Raw genomic sequence first — 24,026 nt, 5'->3', positions numbered from 1 at the left:
TCTCTGGGCACTTAGGGATGGGCAATAAATGCTGACCTAGCCAGCGACACCCTAATCCTGTTAATAAATAAATAAAGTACCACTTTTAATACAAACTTGAAGAACTGTGATTAACTTCCACACTGTGCCTTTCTATTTATGTTATTTATTTTGGTTGAAAATGTTTGTTTGGATAAAAAAGGATTCTGGGTAATCCAAGATGGAGGATGCGAAGAATTTGTGGTTGTAGGAGCTGCTCGTTTTTTGAGGTATTTTGGAGCTGATTTCCTTGAGTTCTAGGAGCAGTAATTACTGTTTTATAAGCTGTTGCATTGTTTTAGAAGTTTGGGAAACAGCGGCAGTTTAAAAAAGGAGAAAGGGAGACAAAGGTAGTGGGCACATGGTGAGAAGTGAATCAGCGGAGAAAGAAGCCCACACTGCTGTCTGACCCAACAGTGAACCTTCACAGTTACTGCCTCCACTGTTTGATTTCAAGTATTTCTGGACATTGTAGATCTCTGAGGAAAATAAACAAACAGCAAAATTCACAACTGACCTATGGGAGCTCACAGCAGGGGAGCAGCTAAGAGGCTAGATTTTTTTGTAAGTCTAGTGGGTAGAGTGGGTTCTTTTTGATTATATATTTTTATTGAGATCTGTCTCTTGATTAAACTTTAAAAATATAAAACAAAGGTACTAAGTTAGCCTGGAGCAGTATTTTTTAAAGCAGTAAGACTGTGCTATTTTCAGGCTCAGTAGGTTGTTAAGGTGTAAAGATGGCCTTTAGTAGAGTGATGTGCTCTTCCTGTCGGATGAGGGAGATTAGGGAAGCATTTCCATGTTACTGATGATTATGTCTGCCGCAAGTGTGCTTGGTTGCAAATCCTATCAGATCACATGGATTGATTGGAGCAGCAGTTAGAGGCAATGAGGAATTTACAGGAGCTGGTGGGGGTGCAGGGAATGGTTTGATGGATAGCAGTTTCAGGAAATGAGATAAACTGAAGATACAGTCAGGTAGTTGGGTTACCTCCAGGAAAGGTAGGAGAGGGAGGTAGGTAGTGCAGGAGTCTCCTTTGGCTATCCCCATCTCAAACAAGTTTGCTGTTTTGGACAATGCAGGGGGTGATGGGCTCTCAGGGAATGTAGCACTGACAGCCAGGTTTCTGGTACCGAGATTGGCTCTAATGTAATGAGGGGTACGCCATATTCCAAGCGATCGATTATGATGGGGAACTCTCTAGTCAGAGGCACAGACAGATGTTTCTGCGGCTGACAGCGAGACATCAGAATGGGATGTTGACTCTTTGGTGCAAGGATCAAGGATATCTTGGAGAGGGTGCAGAATATTCTCAAAGGGGAGAGGGACCAGCAGGAGGTTGTTGTACGACATGGGAAGAGAAAAAGATCAGATTATGAGGAGAGAATATAGGAAGTTAGGCAGGAATTTAAAGAGGAGGTCCTCGAGGGTAATAATATCTGGATTACCCACAAGCTAGTGAGGGTAGGAATAAGAGGATAGAGGAGATGAATGCGTGGCTGAGGAGCTGGTGCAGGGGAGAAGGATTCACATTTTTGGATCATTGGGATCTCTTCTGGTGTGGAAGTGACCTGTATTAGAAGGAAGGATTGCACCTGAATTGGATGGGGACTAATATACTTGGTGGGATATTTGCTAGAGCTGCTCGGGAGGATTTAAACTAGTTTTTTTGGGGGGGGGGGGTGCGGAGTAGGGGGGATGATGGTAGAACCTAGGGAGATTTTGACAAAAGAGACTGGTATAGTTGGGAAAAAGGAGTAAGTCAAACAATTAGAACAGGTGGGAATAAAGCAGAGAATGAGGTAGGGCTGATAATTTAAACTGCATTTATTTCAATGCAAGAGGCCGAACAGGTAAAGCAGATGAACTCGGGGCATGGCTAGGAACATGGGACTGGGATATCATAGCAATAGAGACGTAGCTTAGGGATGGACAGGACTGGCAGCTTAATGTTCCAGGGTGTAGATGCTATAGGAAGGATAGAAAGGGGAGCAAGAAAGGAAGGGGAAGTGGCGTTTTTGATTAAGGATAACATTACTGCTGTACTTAGGAAGGATATTCCTGGGAATACGTCCAAGGAACAGAGAGATAAGAAAGGGATGATCACCTTATTGGGATTCTACTATAAACCCCTTCCCCAATAATCAGTGGGAAACTGAGAAGCAAATTTGTAAGGATGCCTCAGTTATTTCTAAGAATAATAGGTTGGTTATGGTAGGGGAATTTATTTTTCCACAGACTGGGACTGCCATAGTGTTAAAGGGTTGGATGAAGAGGAATTTGTGAAGTGTGTACAAGAAAATGTTCTGATTCAGTATGTTGATGTACCTATTAGAGAAGGTGCAAAACTTGACCTACTCTTGGGAAATAAGGCAGGGCAGGTGCCTGAGGTGTCAGTGGGGGAGCACTTTGGGGCCAGTAACCATAATTCTATTAGTTTAAAATAATGATGGAAAAGGATAAACCGAATCTAAAAATTAAAATTCTAAATTGGAGGAAGGCCAATTTTGTCGTTATTAGGAAAGAATTTTCAAAAGTTAACTGGGGGGGTTGATGTTCACAGGCAAAGGGATGGCTGGAAAATGGGAAGCTTTCAAAAATGAGATAACAAAAGTCTAGAGACAGTATGATCCTTTTAGAGTGAAGGGCAAAGCTGGTAGGTGTGGGGAATGCTGGATGACTAGAGAAATTGAGGTTTTGGTCAAGAAAAAGAAGGAAGCATATGTCAGGTATAGACAACAGAGATTGAGTGAATCCCTAGAAGAGTATAAAGGCAGTAGGATTATACTTAAGAGGGAAATCAGGAGGGCAAAAAGGGCACATGAGATAGCTGTAGAAAATAGGGTTAAGGAGAATCCAAAGGGATTCTACAAATACGTAAGGACAAAAGGGTAACTAGGGTAAGATAGGGCCCTTAAAGATTAGCAAGGCCGCCTATGTGTGGGGTCGCAGAAGACAAGGGAGATACTAAATGAATATTTTGTATCAGTGTTTACTGTGGAGAAGGATATGGAAGATAGTGAACATGGGGAAATAAATAGCGAAATCTTGAAAAATGTCCAAATTACAGAGGGGATGGTACTGAACGTCTTAAAATGCAAAGAAGTGAATAAATCCCCGGGACCTGAACTCTGTGGGAAGTGAGGGAAGTGATTTCTGGGCCCCTTGCTGAGACGTTTGTATCATTGATAGCCAGTGGTGAGGTGCCGGAAGCCTGGAGGATGGCTAATGTGGTGCTACTATTTAAGAAAGGTGGAAAGGAAAAGCCAGGGAACTATAAACCAGTGAGGCTGACAACAGTGGTGGGCAAGTTGTTGGAGGGAATCCTGAGGGACAGGCAAGGACTGATTAGGGATAGTTAACATGGCTTTGTGCGTGGGAAATCATGTCTCACTAATCTGATTGAGTTTTTTGAAGAAGTAACAAAGAGGATTAATGAGGGGAGAGCGCTGGATGAGATCTGTATGGACATCAGTAAGGTGTTCGACAAGTTTCCTCATGGCAGACAGGTTAGCTAGGTTAGATCACACAGTATGGGGAGAACTAGCTATTTAGATACAGAACTGGCTCAAAGGTAGAAGACAGAGAGTGGTGGTGGAGCATTGCTTTTCAGATTGGAGGTCTGTGACCAGTAGTGTGCCACAAGGATCAGTGCGGTGTCCACTGCTATTCGTCATTTATATAAATCATTTGGATGTGAATATAGGAGGTATATTTAGTAAGTTTGCAGATGACAACAAAATTGATGGTGTAGTGGACAGTGAAGAAGGTTACCTTAGAGTACAATGGGATCTTTATCAGATGGGCCAGTGGGCCGAGGAGTGGCAGGTGGAGTTTAATGTAGATAAATGTGAGGTGCTGCATTTTGGAAAGGCAAATCAGGGCAGGACTTATACACTTAATGGTAAGGTCCTGGGGAGTATTGCTGAACAAAGAGACCTTGGAGTGCAAGTTCATAGTTTCTTGAAAGTGGAGTCACAGGTAGATAGGATAGTGAAGAAGACGTTTGGTATGCTTGCCTTATTGGTCAGTGCATTGAGTAAAGGAGTTGGGAGGTCATGTTGTAGCTGTATAGGACATTGGTTCAGCCACTTTTGGAATACTGCTTTCGATTCTGGTCTCCCTGCTATAGCTAGGATGTTGTGAAACTAGAACGGGTTCAGAAAAGACTTGTGGGGATGTTGCCAGGGTTGGAGGGTTTGAGCTATAGGGAGAAGCTGAATAGGCTGGGGCTATTTTCCCTGGAGCGTCGGAGGCTGAGGGGTGACCTTATAGCGGTTTATAAAATCATGAGGGGCACAGATAGGTTAACAGGTTAGAACTTTTCCCTGGGGTGGCGGAGTCCAAAACTAGAGGGCATAGGTTTAAGGTGAGAGGGGAAAGACTTAAAAGGGACTTAAGGGGCAACTTTTTCACACAGAGTGTGTATGGAATGAGCAGCCAGAGGAAGTGGTGGAGACTGGTAGAATTACAACATTTAAAAGGCATTTGGATGGGTATATGAATAGGAAGGATATAGAGGGATATGGGCCAAATGCTGGCAAATGGGACTAGATTTACATTGGATATCTGGTCGGAATGGACAAGTTAGACTGAAGGGTCTGTTTCCGTGCTGTATATCTCTATGACTCTATGATTGTAAGTCAAGATTTCTTCAGGAAAATAGTGTATTACTGTCTGCAAGGAATTAGTTGGTGGAATTACCACAGGGCAGAGCCTTTAACAGTTACAGCTTCAATATTGATGTCATGTCAATTGTACATGTTTGTTCAGATTCAGCATACCACTCAATTTCAGTGCCAGGCTTGTTACTCACGACATAAAAGCAAAATTAGTAACTTTTACAGTAAATAAAATTTGCTATTAAAAATCCTATTTCTTGATCAATGTTTCCGATTGTGAGATTCCATGCTTAAGCTTTCAAGATTTTTCAGATCCTATATTTCCTAAGAATATGTATCATGAAATATATGTTCCTACATTCTGGAACATTGACAAGACCCAACAGCAACTGAAACCCACTTCATCGGCACTAGGTCAGAGTGAGTAATGCTGTTGGAAAATATGAGCGAAGTCTGAACTGTGATTGACTCATCTCTCTCAGATTGCTGCTACAGATATCATTCTGAGATGGAAACATGTTTAAACTGACATGAGTTTATTTTCTATCATAACTTCATTGAAAAGAGTCGCTTTCTGAAAATGATACCAAAGTAAAACAAACATTGCGAATGCTCCATAGAACTGATCAGTCTAATGGAAGAATTGGCATTGGAATGAAAAGTATTACCATCCTTTGGATACAATACCCACAGGAGCTGATGGGTCTGTTAATCCTGATTTTTAATAATCTGCACACATTTCAAAGATCTGAAAGAAGAATCCTCTTGTCCTTTACCCTGTGTTTTTTCAATATATTAATTCATGGGATGAGGGTGTTACTGGGTGACCAGCATTTATTGCCCATCCCTAATTGCCCTTGAGAGGGTGATGGCTGAGCTGCCTTCTGTCTGTACTGAAGGTGTGGACGATATGCCACAGAGGAAATGTATGCTGAGAAAAGAAACTGAGTCTTTCCATCCAGGAAATGGACTGAATTGAAAGCAAATAGAAGAAGTACAAATCAATTAGGAACAGATATAAGTCACTGGGACAATGGAGCCTACCCTGCCATTCAATATGATCATAACTAACCTGTTTGTGCTTCATACCCTATTTCCCCATCTACGTGAACCTTTCATTCTCGTGCCCTCCAAATATCTATCTACCTCAACCTTAAAAAGGATTCAATGACCCCACCTCCACCATCTTCCGAGGCAAAAAAAGTGTTAAAGTTTCACAACCATCTGGAAGAAAAACACTCATCTCTGTTTTTTTGTATTTTTTTTTAAAACAGTGACCCCTAATTTTGGATTCACTCAAGCCAGGAAACATCATTCCTGCTTCCAATTTGTCAAGACTGTTCAGGATTGTATATACTTCTATCAAATCACCCTTCACACATCTAAACTCCAATGGAAGCAAGGCAGTTTGCACAACCTTTTCTCAAGTATCAATCTCAAGAAGCTCCTCTGAACTGTTTTAAAAACATTTACAGTCTTCCTTAAATGAGAAGATCAAAACTGCATGCAATATTAGAGACATAGTCTCACCGATGCCCTGGATAACTAAAGCAAAACATCTTTATGTTTGCATTCAATACTCTCCCAATAAAGAATAGTTTTCCATTAGCCTTCACATTTGTTCGCTGCACTTTGCTTTTGTGCATCATGCACTACAACATATAAATATTTCTGTACCCTGAAATGGTGCAGTTGTTCTTGCTTTAAGCAATACTCTGCTTTTTTTTTATTCTGCCTGCCACTGAATAATTTCACAGTTTCCCATATTATATCCCATCAGCCAAACCTTCGAGCGCTCATTCAACCTGTTGATATCCATCTGAAAACTCCTTATGTCTTCTTCGCAACTTACTTCCCTTCCTATCTTTGAGTAATCTAAACTCCCCATTTCGAAGTCATTGATATAAATTGCAAAATGCTTAGGTCCCAACACAGATTCTTCTCGGACTCATCCTCCTCCCAATCAGAAAGGGATCCTTTCATGCACACTTTCTGTTTCTGTCAGCCAATCTTCTAGATATTTTTAATCAACCTGTTCAGTGATGTTATTACACACCTCTGGAGCAGGTGGATCTTGAACCCAGCCAATCTTCTACCCATACAATTATGTTACCATTTGGGACCTATTTGGTGCAATAAACTTTTACACTGCACATCAAATCCCACTGAAGACCCAAGCATAGTATCTTTACAGGTTCCCCATTAACCACAGCACAGACTACTCCTTCAAAGAATTGACATAAATTGGTTAAACATGATTTCCCTTTCACAGAGCAATGCTGACTCTCCCCACATATCTGGAGTTTTGTCTGCATTCAACTATAATCTCCTTAATATTGATTTGAACACCTTCCCTATGACAAGTATCAAACTAACCGGCCCACAGTTTCTTCTTTCCCTCCCTTCTTGTATAGAGCCTAGTTTGAAGATGAGATTTTGTTCCTCCAGTTTTCACTGTGACTCACTGCAGCGTGCCGAGGACAGACAAGTGGGCATGCGAGCAGGATGCTGTGTTTAAACAACCGGCTATGGGAAGGTCGGGGTCGTGCTTGTGCACTGACCAAAGGTGTTGTGCAAAGTGGTCACCCAGTCTGTTCTTACTTTTCTAGTTAGCATCCCATCATACTCCAGTTTCTTTCTCTTGATTAATCTTTGTCATTCTCTGCCATTCTTTATCTTCTGTCCAATCATCTGACCTGCTAATCATATTATATACTTCTCCCTTAATCTTGATACCTTCCTTAAATTGTTACATTGATCATAGATGGTTAGTTCTCTCTTTAGAACTTCATTTTATAGTATAAAAAGACTTATTCCGAGTACTTTGAAATATCCCCTAAAAATCTACCTTTGCTTCTCTACGATCTGTTCCTGAACCTAGTATCTCAGTTCATTTTAGCTGCTCAGTTTTCATGCCCACATAATTGCCCCTTGTAAAGTATAAAATACTAGTCTTATGCTCACTCGTCTCCCTTTAAAACTGGATAGAAGATTTAATCTACCTAGAGATAGTAAGAACTGCCGATGCTGGAGTCAGAAATAACACAGTGTGGAGCTGGAGGAACACAGCAGGCCTTGTCAGCATCAGAGGAGCAGGAAAGTTGACGTTTCAGGTCGGGACTCTTCTTCAGAAATGTTATGGGTAGCGGGGAAGGGAGCTCAGAAATAGAGAGAGGACGGGTGGGGGTGGGGAAGATAGGTGAGATGGTGATAGGTGAGTGCAGGTAGGGAGTGGTGGGGATTGGTCAGTGGGATGGGAGGGGCAGATAGGTGGGAGAGAAGATGGACAGGTTGTGTCAGATCAAGGAGGGTTGGTCATGGGATGTGGCCAAGGGTGGGGAGATTTTGAAGCTGGTAAAATCTACGTTTAGGCCATTGGGATAGCATCCCAAGGTGGAATATGAGGTGCTGCTCCTCCAGTTTGCGGGTGGCATCATTGTGACACTGGAGGAGGCCAAGGATGGACATGTCGCGCAGGGAGTGGGAGGGGGAGTTAAAATGGTTCGCGTCCAGAAGGTGTCATTTGTCGCGAACAGAGCGCAGGTGCTACCTAGAGAAGCCTTTTCTCTGGTCAATAATTAATATTGTCACATTGCACTACACCAAGTCTGGTACAACAGATATTGAGCAAAGTACGAGGACTCTGCCTTTTTTCAAATGGTACCATGGAATTATCTAAACTTTCCCAAAGTCTCAATGTCTCATTGAAAAGATAGCACCTCTGTGCAGCAACAAAAACAGAAGTTGCTGGAAAAGCTCAGCAGGTCTGGCAGCATTTGTGAAGAAAAAATCAGAGTTAACGTTTCGGGTCAGGTGACCCTTCCCCAGAACTGGTTCTGAGTTCTGGCTCCAGTTCTGAGGAAGGGTCACAGGACCTGAAACGTTAACTCTGATTTTGTCCTCACAGATGCTACCAGACCTGCTGAGCTTTTCCAGCAACTTCTGTTTTTGTTCCTGATTTACAGCATCCGCAGTTCTTTCAGTTTTTACCTCTATGCAGCACCCAGTCAGTGAGAGTATCTTCAAGTGCTACTTGAAACTGTAACTTTCACACTGGATGTAAAGGCTGCCTCTTAACCAAGGCAGACATTAACCAAGGATTCAATCAGTCTCTGGATACATTCAGAACAGCCCTGTCCAGTTTGCAGTGCTAAAAATACCAGTGAAAACACATTCTGCCTGGGAGCAGTGACAATGGAAACGAAATTCACATTTGGAATGAGATAGCAAGAACTGCCGATGCTGGAGTCCGAGATAAGAAAGTGGGGAGCTGGAGGAACGCAGCATGCCAGGCAGCATCAGAGGAGCAGGAAAGCTGATATTTCGGGTTGGGAGTTTCTGAAGAAGGGTCCCGACCCAAAACATCAGCTTTCCTGTTCCTCTGATGCTGCCTGGCCTGCTGTGTTCCTCCAGCTCCACACTGTGATATCTCACATTTGGAATGTATGCTTTCTTGGGCAAAAGTATGGCAAGAATAAAACTGGAATTCTCATTTTAAAAAATAAACAATAACCAAAATATTACCTTCTTCACTTGTAAGTGTCTGACTTTGATAGTTGCTAGGCCAGATGAATATGGAGTCTGTTGGGTTTACATATAGTCTATGATATCCAGCAATCAAACACACAAGGTCTTTGGCATGATGAGATTCCAGTAACAAAGTCAGGGACTGTAAATACAAGCATAGTGTCAGTGATTGAACTCTTCCACTAATAGCGCTAAACTTCAATTAGTATCAATGCCTTTATTTTAAACAGTATTTGCTCAACATTATCTGCCTAGAATTTGCTGGAATGCAACATTTTAGTGTTTTTTTTTCTTCCCTCTAAAGCATGAAAACATTGTAAGTTGCTCAAAGTGCAAGTTGATAAGTGAGGGCAACGGGGAATCTGGGATCTTGTCAAATAATAGGTAAAACAATCTATCTCTTTAACCTTGAAAATTAAGGATTGAGAAAGAAGCAGGAACAATACAGAAGGTAGATTAGTCAAATTGGGCTCAGAAAGAGAAAGAAAGAAGTGCTTGTATAGAGAAAAAAAAGAGAAAAGATAAGTAAAAGCAAATGTAAAATGATGCAAATTTCTAACAACAATTTAGTACAGTTTGGAATAATACCTGGGGTTTGATTTATTCTTCTTCTGAATGGGAGAGGTGGATTGTATTATCAAAACCTAAAACTCATCATTAAAAAATATCTTGATTCTGTCAAGTACTAACTACCCACATCTCTTTGAAAGGAAAACTTGTATTTATATAGCATCTTTCAGAGTCACTGGACATCCCAAAGAGCTTTGCAAACATGGAGTATTTTTTAGATACTATTCCAACATAGGAACTTGGGATGAGTTTAATTAACCATTAATACTCAGATGCAACAATTTCTTAAAACTTTCAAGCAAATTTGTCACAGAACAACGGGATGCATTCTAGAAGGAAGTATGGAGAGTACAGGGCCAACATGCTCCAATAAAAGAATGGGTGGGACCATTTAAGCCTGCGGGACCCGGATATCTAGAGATATACAGCATTGGATTAAGAGAAAAAGGGATACTTATGCAGATAGCCAGGGCTGTTTGAGGCTGTACAGAATGCGCAATAGTGAACTTAAAATGGAGAATTTGACTTGATAGAGGCGTACAAAATGATCAGAGGTATAGATAGAGTAGATAGCCAGAGACTTTCTCCTAGGGTGGAGGTAGCTATTATGAGGGGACATAGTTTTAAAGTGAGTGGAGGTAGATATAGGGGATGCGTCAGAGGTAGGTTCTTTACTCAGAGAGTGGTCGGGGCGTGGAATGCATTGCCGGAGAGGGTAGTGGAGTGGGCTTCATTAGGGGCATTTAAGCTGCTATTAGATAGGCATATGGATAATAGTAATAGGTAGAGGTGGAGGTTAGATAGACCTTAGGATTAGGGTAAAAGTTCGGCACAACATCATGGGCCGAAGGGCCTGCACTGTGCTGTACTGTTCTATGTTCTTTGTTCTATGAATAGGAGACCAGAAAGGGGACATGAAAGGATCCTGGAAGGTAAAATAAAGGGAAATCCTAAACTGGTTTACAAGTACATTAGGATAAAAGGAAAGAGTAGGGCCCACTAGGACCACAGTAATAATATATGAGTGGAGTCAGAGGATGGTCAGTATTCACTAGTGACATGGCCGATTTGAGTATAGAAATCAGGGAGGAGTCTGTGATACAATTAAAGAGATTATCATTCACAGACAGAAGGTTCTGAATGGTCTGGCTTAGAAGTCGATAAGTCTCCAGGGCTGAATGAAATGTATCCCAGGTTGTTAAGGGAGGAAATACCAGGGACATTGTCAATAATTTTCAATTCCTCTCTATCCTAGAAGTAGTGTCAGAGGACTTGCAGACAGCCAATGTGGTACCGTTATTCAAGAGGGAGCAAGGGCTACAGACCAATCAGTTGTACCCCGTGCTGGAGAAATTGCCAGAACGATTCTGAGGGACAGAATTAATTTGTAATTGGAGAGGCAGGAATTAATCAAAAATAGTCAGCATGGTTTTGTTAAAGGAAATTCATGTCTAACCAACTTGATTGAATTTTTCAAAGAGTTGACAAGGTGTGTAGGTGAGTGAATACTTTTGATGTCCATTTGGATGTCAACAAGACTTTTGATAAGATCCTGCATGGGAGATTGGTAGAAAAGAAAAGAGCCCATGGGATCCAAGGAAATTTGGCTAATTGGATCCATAATTGGCTGAGTGGCAGAACGCAGAGGATGATGGTTGAGGGGTGTTTTTTCCAGCTGGAAAACTGTGTCGGGACAGGTCACACAGGGATCAGTGTGGGGGCCCTTACAGGTTGTGGTTTATATAATTGATTCTGACTTGAATGTAGGAGGGTTGATCAATAGGTTTTCAGTTGATTTAAAAATTGGTCAGGTGGTAAAAAGTGAGGAGGATAGCCTGACATTACGAGAGTATATAGATGGGTTGGTCAGATAGGCTGATCAGTGGCAAATGGAATTCAGTCTGGATAAATGTGAGGTGATGCACTTGGGGACGAGAAACAAGTCAGGAGAATACATGATGACCAGTAGGATCCTGGGAAGCACTGAGAATCAGAAGGGCCTTAGTGTGGATGCCCACTGGTCCTTTAAAGTATCAGGACAGATGGATAAAGTGATTATGAAGGTGAATGGGATACTTGCCTTTATTAGCCAAGATGCAGAGTTTAACAGCAGGTCATAATGGAACTTTCTAAAATGCTAGTTAGATCATAGCTACAGTATTGTGTGCTGTTCTGGAATCCACATTAAAGGAAGGATGAATTGCACTGGAGAGGGTGTAGAGAAGATTTAACAGGATGTTACTTAGGCTGCAGAGTTTTAGCTATGAAGAGAGATCGAGTAGACTGGGGTTGTTTTCCTAAGAGCACAGGAGACTGAGGGGACATGATTGAGATGTATAAAATTATGAGGGGCGTAGATATTGTCAACAGAAAGAAATGTTTCCCTTGATGGAGGAATCAGTGACCAGCGACATTTATTTAAAGTAAGGGGCAGATATGAGGAAAACATTTTCACCGAGTGTGTGGTGGGAAACTGGAACTCATTGCCTGCAAGGGTGGTAGAGGCAGAAACCCTCATAACATTTAAGAAGTATTATGATGTGCACTTGCAATGCCAAGGCATACAATGCTATGGGCCGAGTGCTGGGAAATCATCTTATAGCGTTAGATAGGCGTTTTGACCAGCACAGACTCAATGGGCTGAAGGGCCCTTTTCTGTGCTGTAGATCTCTATGACTCTATAAACCTTGAGAAGGTAATGGGTGAGTTGCTGTTTAAACAAGGCTAGCAATCAAATGGTACAAATCTCTCAGCAACTTTTCCTCACCACAAGAATTTACACAATAGTAAATTGACAAGTGCTGTGAAACTCACTGCTACTTTGGCAGTGAATTCTGGCTCATTATTTAATTTACATTAAATAGGTGTCATGAGACTCAATGGTGTAGTGCAGGTGGGAAAATCATTTGATGACCACATGACCAGTTAGAACATTCACTAATGTCTCCTCTCCTTCCCAAAGAAAACTTTTAAAGGAGATTTGCCTTACATTTATCAAGAACAACCTTTCTCAGGACAGGGAGCCAATTAATCCTTCCTTCTGTGATTTAAACTATTCCCTCAATCCACTACAGAAGAGGCATTTGTTGAACTTAGTAATTGTTTTGCATAATTGTGAGGTGATCCTGGGGAAGCAAGACAGAATCTTGTGACTGAATCTGAAATGATTTTTGTGCTTCTTTAAGAAAATATCCAGTGAATGATTTATCAAGGAAAGGTTGGATTTCTGCTTGTCTGCCTACCCATCTTGCCTGTTTTCCCAGAATGCTAAAAAAAGAGCCATGCCAGGCCCAGAGCGACACTGATCTGCTGACACCGGAGTAATTTCCAAAGATAGCAGTGACTTGGCCAGTTAGAACATTCACTAATGTCTCCTCTCCTTCCTGGGCTCAGTGAGGAAGGAGACGGCGCTGGTTCGAGTTCTGGGGAATGAAGTGTTGCAGACAGAGGAAGTTTCAAGGCAGCAGCATTTGGAAAACATGGGTATCACAAAAATCATTAAGTTTTGAGAAAATTACAGGAAAGGTCTAGGAACAGACCCCTACTCCTGAAAACTAGTGGAGCAATAATTTCTTGCGGCTCGACAACAGGTTTGGTCCATTGTGATTAATAATAAATATAAAGGGAGGCCTTTGAAAAGGAGACAGTTTGGCTACAGACTCGAGAAAGGAGAGAAGAAAGGAAATTGAAAACTATAGCTACCCCGATGACTTAAGATTTTGACCACAGATGTGGCTCCTTTGTGCCAGTGTTTTTGATGCTACAGATGCTGGTTTTGTTAACATGTTTTGTACAGACACACACATGCAGACACACACACACGGACACACACACAGACACATACACGGATATACACACACAGACACATACACAGACATACACACACACACACGCAGGCACACACACACGGACACACACGTAGACACACACATGGATATACACACAGACACACACGCAGGCACGCACATACGGACACACACGTAGACACACACATGGATATACACACGGATATACACACAGGCACACACGCAGACACACATTCTACGACTGCATTGATACCATTTTTGTGTGTCGTGAGCACATGTAGTAGAAAGATCATGGCATCAGTCAGTGCTTAATCCTGACTGGATGCCAAAATTGCCATGTTTGAAACTATAGCTCCAGCTAATGCCCTTTCTTAACCTCAAATAGCTGAACATACATTCGACAGACGGAAGCAAGGATTAGTTAAAAGGATTATCAACTGCTTTCCAGTTATTTGCGGATTGATTTCTATTGACTTTGAATCTGTTGGAGGACTATAACATTTCTGTTGCTATTTAAAGTTGGTGACGTTAGTAACATGGAGCAATGTTGCAAATGATGGAAGATATGGTCTGACTCCAAGGGTCTGGTCAGGTCACTTGCTCCCAGTAATCAATATTGATGGGCTTTGTGGTTTCCTGTATGATAGTCTACATAATATACACCATAGGGCTCTTGTTAAAATAGATGTCTTGTAGCTTATGAGGAACATTACTTACACAGTTACAATATCACACACATACACAATCTTAGTTCTGTGCCTACAGATGTTACTGTCCACTATATATCCAGACCTGGCTGACTGAAGACACTATGCTGACTCTATTATACAGAGTGACTTAAGGTGAGGTGGATATCTTTACACTGGAATGTCACATGTCTTCAAGGTACTGTTCTTTCTGGCCTGGCGTCTGTATCATAATACAACAGACACTGTACATTCTAATGCCTGGGCGTGGAGGGTGACAAGCAGAATTATCAGGAGCGATGCAGAAGGGAATAAGCCTCTCACAATGGGAGGAGGGGAAATGGGGGAAGAGGGAAGATCTCAGCAGAAACCCTCATCACCCAGGGTCCTTAGGGAGTAATTCTCTCACCTGAATCTCATACAGGAACAGTGAGTGCAATATTTCCAAAGAAATGTCAACCCTGTTGCCAAGTCTTCATTCCTTAGAAAAGGACAAGCCTTCTGACGCATTGCTCCTGTATATCTCTGTAAGGACTAGTCCTTTTGAAAGGCCCTCTCGAGGTGAGGAGAGCCCTCCTTGTCCACTCCCCTCAGAGAGGTTCCTCTCTCCACCTCTTCCTATGTCTGTCCTGCTGATAGTGTAGAGCAAGAGGCCCTGCACCTACTGCCCTTTCGAACACTGTCCCCCCCTCTCAGCCTCCTGCAGCCAACATTAACCTTCAAACGCTGTCAGAAACACAACACCACATTCCGAACAACTCTCCCTAAGCACAAGCTAATCAAAATGCGGTTCAAGTGTAACTTATTGTGCGGCTATTCAAATGGTCACAGAACAGCAGGTTTGCTAAAGCTTATGCTTTCAACAGAGAACAAGGAAGGCATTCATTGGCCCATTTTAGTATTTGTAGATTACTTCAGTCCATTAAAAACTATTTCACTTTCTCATCATCACTGGGCTTACACAGGGACACACCAGCAGCTTAAAGTATAAAAGAAAGCTAATTATGCTGAACTTTATAAATCAAAGCTGGAAAATTTTGTGCAATTCTGGATAGAAGGACTTCAGTAGTGGGGATCTTGGAGAAGCTCCACTTGCAGCAGTGAAGAATAGAATCCCTACAGTGTGGGAGCAGCCCCTTCAGCCCAACAAGTCCATCCCACCCAGACCCATCCCCCTATTATGCACCTAACCTACACTTCCCTGAACACTATGGGCAATTTAGCATGGCCAATCCACCTAGCCTGCACATCTTTGGATTGTGGGAGGAAACCCACACAGACACAGGGAGAATGTCCAAACTCCACACAGATAGTCACCCGAGGGTAGAATTGAACCCAAGTCCCTGGCGCTGTGAGGCAGCAGTGCTAACCACTGAGCCACCATGCCAGCCATTAGTGATTAGAAGGCTAGTTAATAGAGACATTCAAAATGGTGAAGGGTAAATAAGGATGAGTTACTTGCAGGGACAGAAAGGCTGGTAACCAGAGGGCACAGATTTATGCTAATTAGCTACAGTAAGGCAAGATTGAGGAGAAGTTGTTTTAAGAGGCGAGTTGGGATAATCTGGGCTGCATTGCCTGAAAAGAGTAGTGGAAGCAGATTCAACAACATTGTTGAAAAGGAAATTGGAGAAGTACTTGAAAGGGGAAAAGACACAGCACTATGGGAAAAGGGTTGGGGGGGGGGGCGGTGTGGAGTGTGATTATTTGACAGGCTCTACAATAGAAGAAGAATGGGTGGGGTGCACTGAACGAGCTCCTCCTGTGCTGTATCATTCTGTCACTCTATATCAGCCTGCACTGCCTCATCAGCTCACACTGATCCTCAGCAAAGCTCACATCATCTCTTATCAGTCCATGTCAGCCCATTATCAGCCTGCACCACTACATTATCACTCACAATATCCCCCAAACCAGGCTGTATTGCACCGTATCAGCATGTGTCATCCCATATCAAACCACATTGGCCCATATCAATGCACATTGCTCCACAACAGATCACACAGACCAACAGGTGGCAGGTACCTATTCTGCAGCAGTGTCATGTTGAGGAAGAGGGATTGTACAGGCTGGGAAAGGGGAGGCCAAACTTTTTCCTGTGGGTGCTGGAGGAGCACACCTCTCCCCCCACAGCAAGGGATTTCACTTCACTTTGCAGGGGTTGATCAGGTTCATGCTCCAGAGTGGCCTGGCCTGGCTGTAAATTTGCAGACGTATCTAGTGCTCAGGCCTGAGTTAAAATTACAGTCAGGTCTCTTGATGTTGGAATCATGGAGGGCCCAGTGCAGGTAAGTGACTAGAAGCATCTGCCATCTGCCTGACAGTGAGCAAAGGGAGGAGTCACTCTTAAGTAACTTTATTGCAAAATGTTTGCAAACTGAGGATAGGAGTAACTGACGAACAAATCTTACTACAGCACAGCAGCCAGGATTTGACCAGACAACGCCTTAGAATCATAGAATAGAATCTTCACAGTGTGGAGGCAGGCCATTCCGCCCATTGACTCCACACCAGCCCTCTGAAAAGCACTGCACCCAGACCCACCCCCTACCCTATCCATCCCCTGGCCATTATGGGTAATTTAGCATGGCTAAGCCACCTAACCTGCACATCTTTGTGACTGTGGGAGGAAACTCACGCAGACACAGGGAAAACATACAAACTCCACACAGACGGTCACCCGAGGGGGGAATTGAACCTGGGTCCTCAGCACTGTGAGGCAGCAGTGCTAACCACTGAGCCACCATATATATCAGAAAGCCTTATTATCAGTTAGCATAAATAGTCTTTACCTTCACATCCATGAGGTAGATGCTCACCATGCTGACCTTCTCACACTCGAAGGTCAATTCCAACTTCCTAATGTTGTTGAAGTTTGTTAACTGGTTTATAATATTGAGCTTGCTGTTAATGACTTGGCTGATACCATACTGGGCTCCTACCAACAACGTAATAAATGATTCTCTGTCCTGCAGCTAAAGAAATTGCATTTCATTAGAAACTTATTAAAGACAACAAAAAAAATCAAATATAAAAAACAATGAGCCAGATTTCTCCTTTCCCCTACGTACCAGAAGCGTTGCGTTAAAGGTTTTCCCTCCATATGTTCGAAGATCACTCAGTATATTCAGGTAATTTAACCGGACCTGTGCTGTCGATATCAGTTGCTTCGAACAGAATGAATATATTTTAATATACTTGCATGAAAATTTATGCAATATGAAAAGGTGCCCCCAGCAGCGATGCACATGCGGCAACATTTATCAAAAACGGTCTAAGACTTTTGATGGAAAATAATGAGAATCCCACCTGGAATTTTCTGATTAGCGATTCAGTACAAAGACATGCCGACAGAAAACACCTATCAGCAAATCACATTATGCATTCACAGCAGGTATGGCCCTGTGACTGCATCTTCCTCAAATTCAATCTTGCATGTTAATGAAGACCCGACAATAACTCTCTCCTTCAATGCATAAAACATGATTTCCTGCATTTCTTTCCCAGATGTAATCATAGTTCTGAATTTTCAGATTTCTAGTTAATTTGCAGTCTTCACATTTTTGATTCCACAACTTCATTTTTTAACAAATTAATCCAGTCGAGTTTATTACCATAAAACAGTGAGGCACCATTTTCTCTGATTTGAAAGAAGTTAATGGAAAATCCACATGATGAATGCAATTTTTTTCATCTTTCTTGCATGGATTTAAACAACTGCTTTACAAAAAAAAGCTGACAAATGAGTTTTAAAATCAAACAACCGATGTATTTTAATGAAGCTCAATTTATCAAAGATATTATTTGTATTGTGAAGAATTGGCTTTCCTAGCTGGGTGCCTGAAGTTAATGCTGGAGATCACAGAGCGGCTGATAGATAATGATGAGCAAGTTCAGCGGCTGATCAACGTTAATCACTCATACACAAAAATATTGAAATGTTTAACTGGGCCTATTGTATGAGAAGCTTTAATTAAAACCTATGCCTTAATTATTAAATATGGAAAATATGCAGCTTTGAAACTGCAATTCCCGGGAATGCAATTTTGTTTAAAGTACTTTTTACAACCTACCTTCATTTACTCGTGCTGGTTACAGTGGAGTTTCCCATATCACAGCTGAATAGGAGGGTGTCTAAAGAGGGGCAGCAGAGGCAGGAGCAGTGGACAGAACTACGCAGTTGAAGTCTCTTAATGAGGAATAGAGCAGCAGAAAAGACATACACACAACCAGGTGAAAAGAATATGGGTTTGCAGTTCAAGTTGGACAAGGTTCCTAAGCTAGAGAGGGATGAGACTGTCAGGGTATAGTAAAACAATTAAAATTATTAAAATGTAGTATACGGATAAAAAATTGAAGGATGATAAAGGAGAATCCTGCACTGTTGCTATTGCTCAGATTAACTTGAAGCACATGGAATGGGAAGTAATACCCTGGCATGCATTAATGATTGGCTAACCGATAGAAAACAGAGCATAGGAATAAATGGGTTATTCTCACATTGGCAGGCTGTGATTATTGGGGTACCACAAGGATCAATACTTGGATCCCAGCTGTTAACAATATAAAACAATGATTTGGATGTGGGGACCAAATGTAATAATTCCAAATTTGAGATGGTACGAAACTAAGTGTGTTGTGATGAAGATATAAAGCAGCTTCTGTAGGATTGGGACAACCTTTAGTGAATGGGCAAAAATAAGGCGGATGGGAGATAATATGGAAAATGTGAGGTTATCCACATTGATAGGAGAAACGTATGTGCAGAGCTTTTCTTAAATGGTAAGAAATTGGAAACTGTACATGTACAAAGGCACCTGAGTGTCCTTGATATTAAGTTAGTGAGGGCTGATATACAGATGCAGTAAGATATCAGGAAGGCTAATGGAATGATGGCCTTTATTACAAAAAGATTTGAGTACAGGAGTAGTGAGGCCTTGCTTCAATTGTATAGGAGTTTGGTTAGACTACATCTGGAGTACTGAGTGCAGTTTTGGTCTCCTTATCTCAGGAAATTAATATTGCCATAGAGGGAATGCAACAAAGGTTCACCTGACTTGTTCCTGGGATGGTGGGATTGCCTTATGAAGAGAGATTGGCCAAACTGGGCCTTTGTGCTCTAGAGATTCAAAGAATGGAAGATGATCTCATTGAAATTTATAAATTACTTAAAAGGGTAAATGGTAGATGCTGGTAAGATGTTTCCCCTGGTTGGGATGTCGAGAACCATGAAAATTTAAAAATAATGCCACGGAGGTCTAATATGGGGATTTTTAAATTTACTCAGAGGGTTGTGAACCTTTAGAATTCTCTACTACAGTGGGATATGGAAGCTCAGTCTTAAAATTTGTTTAGGGTGGAGATTGACACATTTCTGATTACCCACGGTGTACAGGAAAATGGGGATGGGGTGAATAAAGGATATTGAAGTGTTTGGTTAGCCATGATGGATAATGGCCTATTCCAATGTCCATGTGACCATGAAAATGCACTACAATAAAAATGGATCACTATAAGGAAGTGAAGGGAAGAGAAGATTTGTTTTAAATAAGCAGTAGGGAAAATATACCCTGTCATATTCAGTGTGAACAACTGAATACTGGTGTTAATCTTCATGGGCCAGGTGACACAATGCAAATACTGCCTCTCTGAACTCTCCAGTCACTGCTCCTCTACCTGTGACAGATGGCTTTGTCTCAGGGCATAACTGTAGTTTCAGATGTGAGTTTGTGACTGGTTCCCCTCCCACATGCTTGGCATATTCAGCTTCTCTACCTACCCCCCTCAATTGCAGTACAAGCTAATGCTTTCTGGCAAGTCTTTTATTCTCTTATTTATTCACAGAATGCAAGTGTCAGGCTGTCATTTACTGCCCCTCCCTGATTGCTTTTAGAGAAGGTGGTGGCGAGACCGATTCTTCAATTCAACTGAATGGTGTGTCAAAGCGTTTCAGAGGTCATATTGCAATAGAGCTGGAGTTAGACTGGGTGGGGAAGTCAGATTTCCATCCTTAAAGAAAATAAGCAACCCTCAACGACAACCAGGTAGCCTCATGATCGTCATTACAGATGTTAGCTTTTTAATATATTTAATCAACCAAATTTAAATTCCCAGCAGGGATTGAAACTCCTGATTGCTGGATCATTAGTTGCGGCCTTAGTATTGCTAATTTAGTGAATAACCACTATGCCAAACCCCCACAATAAAATAAAATAAACCCGTTGCATACAGTTCACTTCTATCAGTGTTGCCCCAACACTGAAGAATTACTTCAGTTGGTTTACCAATAGCTTTGTGGACTCATCCAGTGAATACTGGGCCTTGCAAACCAGGGCTCTGTCCTTGTCCATCTTAAGTTTCTTGCTGTCAGCACAGTAGCAATCCAATGGGTTACATTGCTGTTGCTCACTCTTACCTTCGTGTTAAAAGATTACGGATTCAAGTCCCAACATAAAGACTTCAGCGTATACAAGTCAACGTTTTGTGCAGTACTTAGGAAGTCACACTATCGGAGCTGCCATAATTTGGATGAGATGTTAGATCAATGCCACATCTTCCACCAAAGAGAATTAAAAGAGATTCCATAGTACGATTTAAAGAAAAGCAGTGGCATACTCCACATGTCTTGACCAATATTTACTACTCAGCCAACATCTAATAGCTTGGTTAGTTGTCTTGTTGCTGTTTGTGGAAGCTCGCTTTGTGGAAATTGGTTGCTGTGATTCCTATTGCATAACAATGACAACATCTCAAAATACGTTCACTCACTCTGGAGTATTTGTGACTTTTTGTGTGAAAAAGAATGATGTAAATACATGGCTTTCTTTCCTTTAAACAGGCCTCAATGACCTTGGGTTAAGGTATAAAAATTTAGATTCTGCTCTCGATGACAGCCATTAACTCAGGCTGGTTTTAAGGTGGGGCGACTGGAGAAAATAGCCAGTTTAACAAGAAATGTAATACTTGGAAATGAATGTACTGGTCCCACACTGAAACTCCACTCTGAAGCATACAGGAGGGGCAGACCAGTATGTGTCATTTGCCAGTTTTACAGGTTTGTCTTTCTGGGTAGGACAGGGCCTCACTGTGATGCTCCTATGGTTGAATACAGCAACCACTTGCTACCAGAGTTCACACATGAGGAAAGGAAACTTGGACAAAGTATCAAGGAATGAGTAATGGCTGCAAAACTAAACACTTGGAATGGGCTAACAGCTTCAGGAGATGGACATGGAGAAAACAGCAAAAGTAAGTAAAGATTTTAAGTTATCTTCTCTTTTAATAATTCACAAATCCAGATCTGATCTGGAATGCAGCTCAGACTCATGATTAAGAGGCTTTAATAAGTAACAAATAAAGATTTCACTGATTCTTAGGAGGCAAAAAATGCTCACATTTTACACCCTTCTGCTTTAGCAATAGCATTAAAGTGTGAAGGGGAATATTTTCCCTTCTGTACCAAACTAGAAACTTATGCACTTGCGATAACACCCTCTTCACTGTGTTGTACTGGAATCATACATTGTTCAACAGTCTGAGCTTTGCAAGGAATGGAACTGTGAGTAAGTGAGAACACCAAGGTCAGCAGCCACTTCTCCTACTTGCTGAAGTTCAGCCCCCAACCCAGCCTACCCTGAGCTTGGTTTTGCTGATCCAGTTACACTGACAGAGTTGAGATGGTCACTGAGCTTCTTCCTACAGCACTGGGCATTCCTCCACAGAGCTGATGCTGACCTCAGTAGCGTGGCAACCTCAGATGAGGCTGGCATGGTCTGGTGATGTGCACCCCCCACCCCACCGCTGGACCTGGGGGAAATAGGACATCCCAGGTCCGTACCACGCTGTCCAACAGGGCCTCCAGGATCACACCCACTAAGCAGGGGACACTGATCTCCCATCTGGCATGTCCAGGGTAAACGTCTGGAACCATGTGAGGCAGGTCTGCACTGACAATGCGTGTCCCAGTACAGAACGGGCTCTGAAAGATGGTGCGGTGCCAGGGATACTGGTCAATTTCGGGATATCCGGTGAGCAGCAAGCTGTTCTGGGGAACTGCACGTGGTAAGGTGGGACTAGAATTGATCGAGAAGGACTACCACAGGGGCGGAGTAAGGAGTTAATGAGCCAAGTTTGGGAAGATACAGCGAAAAAATTGTGCTAAGCCTGATGATGGGAGAAACCTCCAGACAAGAACTCAACACAACTCACATTTAGACAAACCAACTCATATTTAGACAAAACAATACAAGATTCAACCTAACAAATGTGCAGCAGTTCAATAGGCAGGGCCCTAAGATAATCATGTGAAGTTCACCTGACGAAGGGGCAGTGCTCCGAAAGCTTGTGATTTCAAACAAACCTGTTGGACCACAACCTGGTGTCATGTGACTTCTGACATGGATACCATTGGCTGGGCCAGCATTTATTATCCACTCCGAATTGCCTCGGTGGTGAGCAGCCTTCTTGAAGTGCTGCAGTCCATGTGCTGTATGGACTGCCAGCCACAGTGCCGTTGGGGAGGGAAGCCCAGGATTTTGACCTTGTGATACTTCAAAGTTCCAAGACAGGATGATGTGCGACTTGAAAGATAACTTGAAAGCAGGTAGTGGCGTTCCCATGCACCCTCTGTTTTACAATGATTTCTGTGGGTTAATCTGCCCTTCAACTATTCTCAGACCAGACGTCCAAGAATTTCCACCAGCAGTCTTTATTAACAATGCATAAATGATGATCCTGGAGCAGCTCCTCAAACAACCTTACAGCAAGTAATAAATGCCAAACTCACAGTTACATGGTAACTTACCTTCAGAGGCTCCATTATATATTCACCAAATCCTATTACCACATCTTGCAGTACAGAATTATGAGTTTGGGAGGCATTGCCAAAGAATCTTGGCTACAACAGTGCTCTGGTGATGGAGAGGAGCCATCATCCTATTGAATGGTAGAGAGAGTTCAAGGGGCTGAATGGCCTGCTCTGTTCCTATTTCTTATGATCTTGTGTTTAAGATAGTGGATAGCTCCAAAATCAAACAGACAATGTCATGTCCTGGATGGTATTTAGAATACTGTGATAGCTGTACTATTCCAGACAAGTGGAAAGTATTCCATTATAATTTAACCAATGTTAAAATGCAACAAATGGAATGTCCATAAACAAGCCACAAACTCCAACTGAAAACCCTGTGTAATGTCTAACTGTCTACAGCAGTTTGTCATTGTGGAAACAATCAGCACAGTCAAGTCATATCCAAAATGTTAGGAGCTGACAATGTGAAAGATTGGGTCTCAAAGGGGAGGGAATTATTCTCTCCAATTTTCTACAGTTAATGATGAATGTCAATTTACTGAACACAGCCTTTAAACTTACATTGACTATTATTTCAGGTACATGAGGAAAAACAAAGAATGACTTGTATTTATACAGTTTTTTTCATTACCTCAAGGTGCCTTGACAGTCAAAGGGGTAGAGTGGTCACTGTAGTAATATGACAGCCAATTTGCACACAGTAAGATCGTACAAATATACAAAGAACAAGAGTTGGCGACTCAACCCTTCAAGCCTGCTCCACCACTCAGTAAGATCTTGGCTAATCCAATTTTAACCTTGACTCTATACTCCTGTATACATCTTTCATCCCCTTGGTAATCAGGAATCTATCTACCTCTGTCTTAGAAATATTTAAAGATTCTATATCCACTGCCTTTTGAGGAATGGAATTCCAAAGACTTTCAACTCTCAGAATGATTATTTCCTCATCTGTTTTAAATGGACATCCCCTTATTTTTAAACTGT

General features: G+C 42.0%; 1 protein-coding gene across 1 annotated transcript in view; it reads right to left on the bottom strand.

Annotated features, from left to right (window-relative positions):
* Positions 1–24,026, bottom strand: part of LOC109911708 (FERM and PDZ domain-containing protein 1) — a 77,607-nt gene that overhangs the window by 11,752 nt on the left and 41,829 nt on the right. The window contains exons 11-13 of the mRNA XM_048619626.1: positions 17,302–17,397; positions 17,023–17,205; positions 9,166–9,310 (exon numbers count right to left, since the gene is read on the bottom strand). Of these exons, the coding sequence (XP_048475583.1) occupies positions 9,166–9,310; positions 17,023–17,205; positions 17,302–17,397 (424 nt within the window). The remainder of the gene's footprint in view (positions 1–9,165; positions 9,311–17,022; positions 17,206–17,301; positions 17,398–24,026) is intronic.

Source organism: Rhincodon typus, chromosome 3, assembly GCF_021869965.1.
Source record: "Rhincodon typus isolate 14 chromosome 3, sRhiTyp1.1, whole genome shotgun sequence".
NCBI classification, from domain to species: Eukaryota; Metazoa; Chordata; class Chondrichthyes; order Orectolobiformes; family Rhincodontidae; genus Rhincodon; species Rhincodon typus.
Note: the sequence above shows the minus strand (reverse complement) of the source record. Positions and strands in the feature narration are given on the sequence as shown.